General features: G+C 44.2%; 1 protein-coding gene across 1 annotated transcript in view; it reads right to left on the bottom strand.

The window, feature by feature from the left end:
* The window catches only part of PRPS2 (phosphoribosyl pyrophosphate synthetase 2), a 31,657-nt gene extending 21,468 nt beyond the window's left edge, over positions 1-10,189 (bottom strand). Inside the window, 2 exon segments of the mRNA XM_017508808.2 lie at positions 2,273-2,456; positions 9,952-10,189. Of these exon segments, the coding sequence (XP_017364297.1) occupies positions 2,273-2,456; positions 9,952-10,073 (306 nt within the window). The 5' untranslated portion in view covers positions 10,074-10,189.
* Positions 10,190-11,679: the final 1,490 nt, after the last annotated feature.

Genomic DNA, 11,679 nt, shown 5'->3' with positions numbered 1-11,679 from the left:
ATGTGAGAATTTACTAAACCACAAAGAAGGAAGAAATAATGGCAGAAAATTAGCTCTTCTATGACATGGACAAGGAGAAAGATGCTGAAAAATCTGTGGAAACACACAGATGGGAGGAATAGCTAGGACAACAGATTATACCAATGGGACAAAATTAGAAAATTGAAATTTAACAGCTAAAAATACACATAAACTCTAGAATCAAGTTTAAAATAAAAGGAGCTATATAAATAGCAAGTGGGAGGACATAGCTTCACGGCAAGGTATGTGACCTAAGGTTTTGGTTGCCCTAGGTCAAGTTTAGACTATAAGTGCACGCGTGCACACACACACACAATCAATGCTGTAATACAGGGGTTGGCAAACTGTGCCCTACAGGCCAAATCAAGCTAGCCACCAGCCACTTGTTTTGGTACTACTTGTGAGCTAATAACAGCTTTCACATGTTTAAATGGTTGAAAAAAACTCAAAATAAATGCTCAAGGCATGTGAAAATGATATGAAATTCACATTTCAGTGCCCATAAAGTTTTACTGGAACACAGCCATATCCATTTACTTACATATTGTCTGTTGCTCTTTTCGAAGTATAACCAGAGTTGAATCGTTGCAACAGAGACCATATAGCCATTTACAGATAAAGTATATGGACCCTTCTGATCAGATTTTAGGTGAGAAATTAACTGACGAGCCACCTTCAAGACACGGAAAAGAAACCATGTCTTGAGGAGGCTGGGATTAATATTCAGGGGGACTTTGGTATATGAATTCAAATTTATAAAGGATTTCTTTCAAATATGAGGGGATCTTGTGGTGCTTCAGAAATCTGTGTTGTTTCAGAAATGAACCACGGAGATAAATAGCAGCGTGTTGGGGAAAACCTTTCTTGCACTGAGTTACCAAATCACAGAGTAGCAGCGTGTCTTGCAAACTGGCAGGATTCTCACTGAGCCTGGCTGAACATCGTAAGATATGGAGCAGACAACAGCTGGGAGTTGACCACTGTAATAGGTCAAACAATATCCCCCCAAAACTCATGTCCACCCACAGCTTCAGCATGTGACCTCATTTTGGAAATACGGTCTTTGCAAATATAACCAAGGTAAAGATTAAGTTGAGTTCATTCTGGATTAGGTTGGGCCTGAAATCCAATGACAGTGTCCTTAATAAGAAACAAAGAGACACAGGGAAGAGACCAGGTGAAAACAGAGGCAGAGACCAGAGTGATGCAGCCACAAGCCAAGGAATGCAAGGAGACACCAGAAGTTGGAAGAGGTGAGAATGCATCCTGCCTTACAGCCTTCGGAAGGAGCGTGGCTCTGCCCATTCCTTGAATTCACACTTTTGAGCCTCCAAGACTGTGAGGGAAAAATTTCTGCTCTTTTAAGCCACTTGGTTTGTGTAATTTCTTATGACAGCCCTAGAAAACTAATACAATCTCCTTCAATGTTCTTCTCAACCTCCGATTTCTCTGATGCTCTCAAAGTCAAAGACCAATCACATTTTCTTCATTTTTTTAAAGACTCACAGAGCCTCCTCTGATGCTAATGTTGTGAAAATCATAATTCAATGATACTGTTTCTTTTCTTTTTAAAAGGTTAAAAAAAGATCTTTTTTTTAATTAAACTTTTGATTTTGGGGGAATTTATTCACATAGCCTCCTTCGATGCTAACGTAAAAATCATAATTCGATGATACTATTTCTGTTCTCTTTTAAAGGCTAAAAAGAGATCACAGTTTGTTTGTTTTTAAATTAAACTTTTTAATCTGGGGGAATTTATTTTCATACAACTGCATGTAGATTGACATGCAGTTGTATGAAACAATGCAGAGATCCTGTGAACCTTTTACCTAGTTCCCTGTGGTAACATCTTGTAAAACTGTAACACAGTATCACAGCCAGGACCCTGAAACTGATACAATCCAGTGATCTGATTCAGATGTTCTCCAGTTTGACTTGTACTCTTGTGCGCGTTTGTGTGTGTATTTACTTCTATCCACCACTACAAAGACAACAATTTCATTATAATAAGGACAATAATGGTATTTTAATACCTGCAAAAATATGCTTTACCTGTTTCTTTGAATATTAATGTCAGGGTAGGTTCAAAGTCAAATCTTTAACAAACAAAATGAGGAAGTATATCTACTTGATCATTAGAGGAAAAAGTCAACATTTTCCAGATAATTCTAATCAAGGGAATAAATGAGGAAAAAAAAAATATTGACAGTGGCCCAGAACAGGCTTCTAGAGTAGGACACACATCTCCTACCTTGTCTTTTTTATCTTGTCGGGCGTATGGGAAACACGGGATCACGGCAGTCACCCTGGATGATGACGCAATCTTGCAGGCATTGATCATGATGAGGAGCTCCATCAGGTTGTCGTTAATTTCCCCATAGCCGCTCTGGATGATGTAGACATCTTCCCCTCTTACACTTTCACCAATCTCCACGCTAGGAAAAGAGAACTGCCATTGGTTAATATTGAAGCATATTTGCATCTTGGGTGTTTCTGAGACCTCCCCCAGGTTTGATGATCACCAGGATGACTTAGAGGACTTAGCATAATAGTTGTACTCATGGCTATGATTTATTGCAGGGAAAGGACACAGAGCAAACTCAGCAAAGGGAAAAGGTGCATGGGGTGAAGTTGGGGGAAACAGGGTGCAAGCTTCCAAGAGTCCTCCCCAAGAGGAGTCAGAGGTAGAGTTTAATGCCCCAGTAGTGAGCTATAACCACACATGTGAAGGGCTCTTGACCAGGGAAGCTGCTTAGAGACTAAAGTCCCTGAGTTTTTATTGTGGGCTGGTCTTATAAGCACCCTCTGCCTAGCACATACCAAAATGTCAGACTCACAGGCGTTCAACATGAACCACATTGTTTATCAATTTTTTTACCAGTTTATGCAGTGAGCCATTCTTACCGGGAAATGGTGGGTACCCTTGCAAAATCTAAGCTCCCAGAGGCCAGCCAAGGGCCAACCTGGCAAACAGGCCTGAGTCTTAGGTCTGCTATGTTAACTCTTTTCTGCAAAATACCATATTTAGTTTTAGTTTTTTATTTTTATTAAAGTTAAACAGTCACATTGCTTAAAAAAACGCAAACCATTCTGTAAGACTTAGAGAAACAGCCCAGAGGCCACCAATTTTAATTTTTGATATGATTTTTAGATATTTTCTTTCAAGTGTAGCTAATACGTGTGTATTGCTGTGTCTTGAGTTGTTATTTTAGGCAAAGTGTATTGACTTCTCACTGTGGAAGATGAGGACTGAACTCTATTTTGACTCAGTTCTATCACGTGGAATGCAAATTTCCCATCTCGCCATCATCCCAATATAGATCAATATTCACATTAAAGATTGACTTTACATTTTTAACTGCATAAAGGCTGCTGCTCAGAGCTCTGCCATGCAGTAAACTTAAACAAATGTTTATATTTTATTTTCATACACATCTTTTCTTTTTATTTTCCCTGGAGGTCATTCTCTTACCTTTTTATCTGCTAAGTTTTCTGAATCCTGAATCCAGATTCCACCCTAAACCCTTCACTAACAATCAAAATCTCCCAAGGTCAGAGGCCTCAAGTCCCATCTGCATTTCATCGTCTTGCAGGCGTCCCTCCCCGGGGTGGCAGGTCTGGGTTATCTCTCTGCCTGTGCACAGCTGCCATCTGGGGATTCCCTACCCCCTCTCCTGGACTCCATTTCCCATTTTCTGTATCCTCTTTCTTGGTATACTTCCTTGTTTTGGCATCCTCGCGTAGCTTCTGGAGAAAGAATAAATAGCAGCTAAGTTTTGGAAAATTACACGTCTGGAATTTTCTATATTTCCAGGTAGAGAATTCTCGATGTCCAACATGAGAGAGAGAGCCAGCCCATCCCTGGTATATTCCTTTGATCAGAAGAAACATAAAATAGTGCCATGTGCTCAGGCACATCCTTCGCAGAGCTCTGCGTCCAAACCAGGAAGATGGTCAGCTCTGCAATGTTTTGAAAAGGCCAATTTGTTCCAATGATTGATATTACTTGGAACAATTTGAGCATAGCATGTATTTCGTATTTTCTTATGTACAACCTCTTATCCTGAGACTGCAGAAAACTGCACTGCACCCAGCCAAATGGAGCCACTTAGAAATACACAAACATACACATGTATACACCTTGAAGACAATGAGCCACACTCATTCACCTATGGTGTCACAACTTTCCACGTCATTTTAGAGAACCCTAAAGCTCAGGCATTTTTTCAATGGAAAGTGCCATCTTTGCTGTAGTATTTATGTAATTTTTTTTTTTTTTGAGACCGAGTTTTGCTCTTGTTGCCCAGGCTGGAGTGCAATGGCCCCATCTCCACTCACTGCAACCTCTGCCTCCCAGGTTCAAGTGACTGTCCTGCCTCAGACTTCCAGGTAGCTGGGATTATAGGTGCACACCACCACACCTGGCTCATTTTTGTATTTTTAGTAGAGACGGGGTTTTGCCATGTTATCAAGGCTGGTTTCGAACTCCTGACCTCAAGTGATCAGCTCACCCCAGGCTTCCAAAGTGCTGGGATTACGGACGTGAGCCACTGCGCCCAGCCAATTTTTGGGGGGCATGTAATACATGTTGATGTTTTACCATTTTGACAGGAACTCTAATCCAAAATTCTGAAATCCAAAACTTTCTGAGTGACAACATCATGCTCAAAGGAAGTGGTCATTGGGGCATTTTGTATGTCGGATTTTTGGAGGTTTGGAATGCTCAACCAGTAAGTACAACAGAAATATTCCAAAATGCAAAAATAAAAAATAAATCTGAAATACTTGTCCCAGGCATTTCTGATAAGGGATACTCACCCTGATAACCTTCCCATGATTTTTTAATGGGTCACTGAGGAAGTTTTTGAATGCTATGTCCCTAACCCCATTTTTCTCATAAGCCCCGTGGTTTTGGATTGCCTGATTTTGCATAGCATGGTAATTTTTAGGAATATATATGTCACATTACAGCAGAATTGTCTGTAAATGTATTCATCCCAAAATGAAATATTTTAAAATTACAAATGAGGAACATGAATAATTATCCTTCTCCCTTCTCCCTCTATCAGATACCTGATAAAACTGTTTTCTTAAAAGGGCCAATTAAGGCCGGGCGTGGTGGCTCATGCCTATAATCCCAGCACTTTGGGAGTCCGAGGAAGGCGGATTACCTGAGGTTGGGAGTTCGAGACCAGCCTGACCAACATGGAGAAATTCCGTCTCTACTAAAAAATACAAAATTAGCCAGGCATGGTGGCACATACCTGTAATCCCAGCTACTTGGGAGGCTGATGCAGGAGAATCGCTTGAACCCAGGAGGCAAAGGTTGTGATGAAGCAAAGGTTGCGATGAGCCAAGATCGCACCATTGCACTCCAGCCTGGGCAACAACAGGAACAAGCTGGGCATGGTGGCTCATGCCCATAGTCCCAGCTACTTGGGAAGCTGAGGCAGGAGGATTGTTTGAGCCCAGGAGTTCGATCCAGCCTGGGCAACATAGCGAGACTCCATCTCTAAAAATTTTAAAGGAACATTAAAGTCTTTCAAGTTGACATGTTGTGAAAATTAGTTTTGATAACATTCACACATCTTCTTGCATGCCTTCTAATATGGATGAAAATATGCCAATCTCACAGGATGAAGGGGAAAGAGTTCTATGTGCTCTCTCCTATTTCACGATCTAGGGAACTAAATATAACTGCTTTGTGAACATTACATCAACTATGGGATAAACTTAATTTGGAAATTGCTATGGTTTAAATGTGTTCTCCAACATTCATGTGTTGAAAGCTTAATCCCCAGTACACGAGTATTGAGAGGTGAGACATTTAAGAGGTGATTAGGTCATAAGGGCTGTGTCCTCATGAATGGATTAACGTCATCATTGCGAGAGCGTGTTCATTATCTTAAGAATGGGTTTATTTGCAAGTTTGGCCCCTCTTGTTTTCTCTCAACGGTGCTGTCTTGCTCTTCCACCATTCTGTCATGGGATGACACAGCAAGAAGGACCTTGCCAGATGCCAGCCCCTCAATCTTGGACTTCCCAAACTCTAGACCTATGATAAATTCTGTTTTTCTATAAATTAGCCAGTCGCCAGTATATTGTTATAGCAGCACAAAATGAACTACAGCAGAAATTAAGTACAGTATTATATAGCTCAGAGGTCGACAAAACATAGCACACAGGCTGTTTTTCTATGGCCTGTGAGTTAAGAATGGTGTGGTAGGCAGAATAATGGCCCCCTAAAGATGTCTACATCCTAATCCTTTGAATATGTGAGTTTATATGGCAAAGAAGAAGTAAGTTTGCAGATGGAATTCAGGTTGCTCATCAGCTGACCTTAACATTCTGGATTATTTAAATTGGTCCAGTGTAATCACGGGGCCCTTAAAAATCCAAGAGGGAGACAGCAGAAGCAGGGTCAGAGCAACATTTTATTGCTGACATTGAAGGTAGAAGAGGCCAAAAGTGAAGGAATGTGAGCTGCTTCTAGAAACTGGAAAAGGCACGGGAACAGATTCTCTCCTAGAGCCTCAGAAGAGAATGCAGCCCAGCTAACCTGCGACAAACATTATTGTAACTTACAGAACTGTAAGATAAAGCAGCAACAGAGACTACACGTGCTAGCACTGCCTAAAATATTTACGATCTGGCCCTTTACAGAAAAACGTTGCCAACTCCTGGTATTATGACGTTTATCCAACAAGATTAGATTCTTTGGCCTGTTTTTCCTCAAGAACCTCCAGCAGTCCAGAGGAGGACAGAGAATATCATCACCATGGCAACTTTTCCCCTAAAGCTAGTCCTGCTTCTACTCAAAAAGATGATCATGACTATCTTTATTCTAGGTCTTTTAAAAATTGTGGCTAGAAGGCAGCATCCATTTGCTATTCCACCAGAGGATCTTTATTGACCCCTACATAAAAAAGCTGAAGAGTGTCACTGACTCAACAATAAACAGGCATGGTAACTAAAAGAGAACCACAGGCTCTAACACTTTTCCCATCAAGGAGCAGGGTCTAGTCTCCTGCCCTTGAATTTGGGAGGGCTCTGTACTTGCCCAACAGAATATAACAGAAATTATGACAGCAACTTTCAAGCCAGTCCTTAATGGACTGGTGACTTCCATGTCCTGTCTTTTGGAACATTCATTCTTAGAACCCAGTTTCCATATTGTAAGGAAGCTCAAGCAGCCCCATGGAGAGGTCTACAGGAAGAGGAGCCGAGGTTCCTAACTAAGCTCCCAGGCAAAAGCTAGTAGCAACTTATCAGTGATGTGAGCCATCCTCAAGAACCCTCCAGCCCCAGTTAGCCACATCATCTGTGACCATATGGGGCAAAAACAAGCTTTCTTCACTGAGCCCTTCCCAAATTGCAGATTTGTAAGCCAAATCAACAATTACTGTTTTAAGCCATTAAGCTATGGGCTGATTTATTACCTGGTAACTGATAACCTTGTATAACTTTGTACAACCTTGTCTCACAGTATAGCTAAAGATTCTGCCAGCAGGTTAACTGACCAGGGTAAAATGTTATAACAGAGACTTCTAGACACCTGCTGTCCTAAGATGTCATCCTGGAATTTCTATGGTCTATGGTGAAGTTGAAGCAGACCTCTCCCTGCATATCTGAAATGATTTAGGGATGAGAAGGTAAAATTAGAAGGCTCTATGTTCAGTTAAGTAGCGTATAAAAAATGCTAAATGGGAGGATTGATGGCTAGCAGACAACAAACCAGATTTCTAATCCTAGCTCAGTGAGAGATTCAAGGGGCCCTTACATGAACTGAACCAATTTTATCTTCCTTTTGCCTTTTAGTTTCTCCTCTCTTCAATCACAGTTAAAAGCTGTATTCCTAGCACGTTACCTGGTCCAGAGAGGGCTGTTTATAAACGTTAAACTCTGTACTTGTACAGTTCATGGAAAAGAGAAAAGTCAGGCAGTTAACCATTTATATTCTATATATTAAAAACATAAAATGTAGCCATATAGACAATTCCCAAACTTCATGCTGAGTGGTTTTTGAGGCCCCACGATTTCTAATTATCAAGTGATGGTTATAAAATCCCCAAACAAAATAAAAGTGAGTCTGCTTTATATTTGAAACAAATGTATAAACAATCATACTTCAATGTCTGAGTGAGCTTTGCCCAATGGCATATGCAGTATTTTTAGGGGAAACTCAACACTGACTTAGCAGTGAACTGATCTAGATTAACCATACTCCTTAGCAAAAGTTCGTGCTGCACTGGGTACATGGAAGGGCAACATACTTGCTTTCAAAATTTACTTCATCAATAAATTTCTCCTTTACTTATATGACAACACCTTCTGAACAAAAACTATTCTTCTTCTCGTGTTCTTAAAGGGACTGAAACTTGAACAAGACTGGCAAAATATTGCAACATTCAAACCTGGTTCTATCCTTCTCCAGAGCCCTAGACCATCCCCTCAGACTTCTGTATTAAACACTGCACAGTGGAATTCTTTAGCCAAAGTCCACCTGCTACTCATTCACAATGTTTCTTTACTTATAGTATCATCGGAGCCATAACTGGAATTTGCCACCTGGAAGAAGTCACGTAAGATTCACATATCCTAAAAAGCTGACTTGCCAAAAAAACAAAAACAAAAACAAAAACAAAACAAAACAGTATCTTCCCCATCAGTATTAACATAACTCCTCATTAAGAAATTTTTGCCAAACCCCAAGTCATCAGGATTTTCTCCTAGAGATTTTATAGTTCTAGATTTTACATTTAGGTCTATAGTCCAAAGTTAATTTTTGCAAATGGTGAAAAGGATGGATGGAAGTTCATAGTTTTTGGCATATGGCTGTTCAACTGTTCCAGCACCATTTCGAGAAAATGTTGGTTGAATTGGATCTTTGCCAAAGATATAAAAATTATCAGTAACTGTGGACAGTTAACTGTACTAGACATTGGAGGAAGGGGGAAAAATGAGACCAACTTGAAATGAGTCAAGGAGCTGTGTGGACTCAGGCAGGTGGACAAAGGAGCCCCCTAGGTCAGCTTCCAAGGATGGCCACCACGTGATCCACAGGCAGAAGCGACCACTTCTCCTGGACTTGAGAAATGGGTGGCAGTTACAGGCGAATCACGGCGTCGCTGTTTGACACAGCAGAGTTACCAGAACCAGAAGGAAGCTGAAAGTCCATCGTCTTTGAAGCAGCAAGAGTAGTGGAAGCAGAGGGGAGCTCACCATGTGAGCCCTGGGATTCTCACAGTCTTTCAAAGCGTGGCACAACTCCACCCTCTGGATAACGCAGAGGTCTGCGTCCGGGCTGCTCAGGAGACTTACCTGGGAAGCTGTAAAAACGCTGATCTCCCGCCCGTTCGATCAAACCCTTTGGGGGCAGGTGGGGGAAGCAGCGTTCGAACCGTCCCCAGGTAAACCCAGTCTGCAACCAGAGTTGGGGACGGGGGTGAACCTTTCATCGCACGCACTGGTCTGGGTTCAGCCTTGCAGGGACGCGGAAACCGGGACCAGCCAACCCAGAACGTCCCCTCACCGCGCGCTGCCCCGATGCGGTTCCCGCCCGCTGCGCCCACTCTCTCCCCGACGGTCTGTGACCGCCCAGACGTCTCCCTTCCGGGCTGGGGACGCCAGGCCGAGCGGCGCCGCTGGGAGGCCGGGCGCGCCTCGGGACCGCCGGGTCGCCGCGGTCCCAGAACCGAAGGCCCTGCCGCCGGGGGCAGAGCCGGGACGGGCACCCAGACGCGCGGCGCCCCACTTCGGCTTCTTCGCAGGCGCGGGCGCGAGGGCGCGGAGGCCGCGTTGCCACCGTCCCGCCCCGGAAGGGGGAACGCGGCGGCCGCGGAGGTGGCCCGGGCAGCCGCTGGTTCGCAACCCGGCCCCACAGCCGCGTGCCCAGAGCTCTTCCCAGCCCGGCCGCCGGCGCGGCCCCACCTGGTCTCCTGGTTGCTGAACTTCTTGGTGACCACTTTGCCCAGCTCCAGGCCCCGGCGATCCGCCACGCGCTGGGACAGGTCCTGGTGCGAACTGCCGCTAAACAGCACGATATTGGGCATGGTGGGGCGCAGGACTCCAAGGGGCGCGCGGTGGCGGAGGAGGTGGCGGAGGCAACAGCGACGCGGACGGCTGCTGCTGCGGGAGCGGGAAAGCGCGGCGGCTAGATGTAGGGAAGGGGAGGAGCGGAGGGGGAGGAGCCGGAGGAGGAGCTGGAGGGGGCTGAGAGGGAGGAAGAGCGGCCTTGGAGGGGGAGCTGGAAAGTGCCAGAGGGGCGGGAGCACCGCCCGGGAAGCTGTTTGGGACGCCGTGGGTGGTCCTGAAGCCCGAAGGCGTCCTTGCTCCGCGAGAGAGCCCCGAGCCTCGTTCTTGACCTTCCAGACCTGCCTTGCGGAGAGAGCCAACGAACCGTGGTTAGCTGGGCACAAAGGGAGAGTTCCGGACCGGTAGATGCCTCGAGGTGCTTCTCAGCCCGGAGCGACTTCCCGCCCCGGAACACCGCAAATCCAGTGTGGGCGACTGGTGTTCAACTATGCCAAGGGTCAGCAAACTATAGCCTATGGGCCAGATCGCCAGACAGTGTTCGTACAGAGAGCTAAGCATGGCTTTCATACATGAACATTTGCACTTGTGATGATAGCAGAAACCACCTTTGAACTCCAATTAAGAGAAATATCCCCCCACTCCAGCGAAAGAATTCCTTTTCTCTCATTAATAGATGTGGGTTACAAATAATTGCACTTAAATATTATTGTATTTTGGATTATGCCAATAAAAACATTATGAAAAATGTTTCTCTCTTGTTATGTAAGTTCCTACCTAATACCTTTCCTTTTGTTTCTTGGTCTGCAAAACGTAAAATATTGGCCATGTGGTCCTTTATAGTTAAAATTTGATGAACCCTGAACTACAGAGTTGCCCCCGTACCATGTGTCCTTGAAAAATCCAGCCACCATGTGAGTCCTGATCACAGGCTGAGGGGAAATGTTGCTCTTGGTGGCTCACTGGATCAAACCAAGTCCCCCAGATTCACCATTTTTCGGTAGATGTGGTGGTCCTTGGGCCACTTCACAACCTTCTACCTGTTGGATGCTCAAGGGCCTGATCCCAGGAACACAGATCTCCCCAGACAGTCCCGCTCAGTCCCTCCACATCCCTGGAGTCAGGGCCTCCTTCCCCTCCTTCCTGCTAGAAACCAGCAAAAAAGCTTTTCTCAAGAAGCCAATGCAGTACCAGAGCCAACTTCAGAGCACAAACCAAGTGTAGGAGAAAGGAAAGCAGTCCCTGCCTATGGAGGCTGGTTGGTGATGCTGGTCACAGTTTCACACTCCTCAACAAAGGCCGATTCAACCGGGTAGATAAATGGCTTGGTTTTACTAATGTTTGCCAAGAATTGGCTCTCCATCAACAGCAAAGCCCACTTGCAATTGGGTTGTAGCCTGCTCTAATCAGACTCCATGTTATTGAGGTTTGGGAGATTACTGGGATAATTCATATCACTGGGATTTTTCATCTAGGTCCTTGTACTTTGCAGGGAGATTACCTTGCACATCAAGTGTTTCTTGTAACTGCCAGCCTATCAAAAAGTTATTCAAACTGCCAATTTTAGCAGCACTTCTGGCCCTTTTTCATTCCTCCTAGAGATGTGTATATGCCCTATTATATAAC

Source organism: Cebus imitator, unplaced genomic scaffold (genome assembly GCF_001604975.1).
Source record: "Cebus imitator isolate Cc_AM_T3 unplaced genomic scaffold, Cebus_imitator-1.0 Scaffold401, whole genome shotgun sequence".
NCBI lineage: Eukaryota > Metazoa > Chordata > Mammalia > Primates > Cebidae > Cebus > Cebus imitator.
This window is presented reverse-complemented; position numbering and strand designations above follow the sequence as displayed.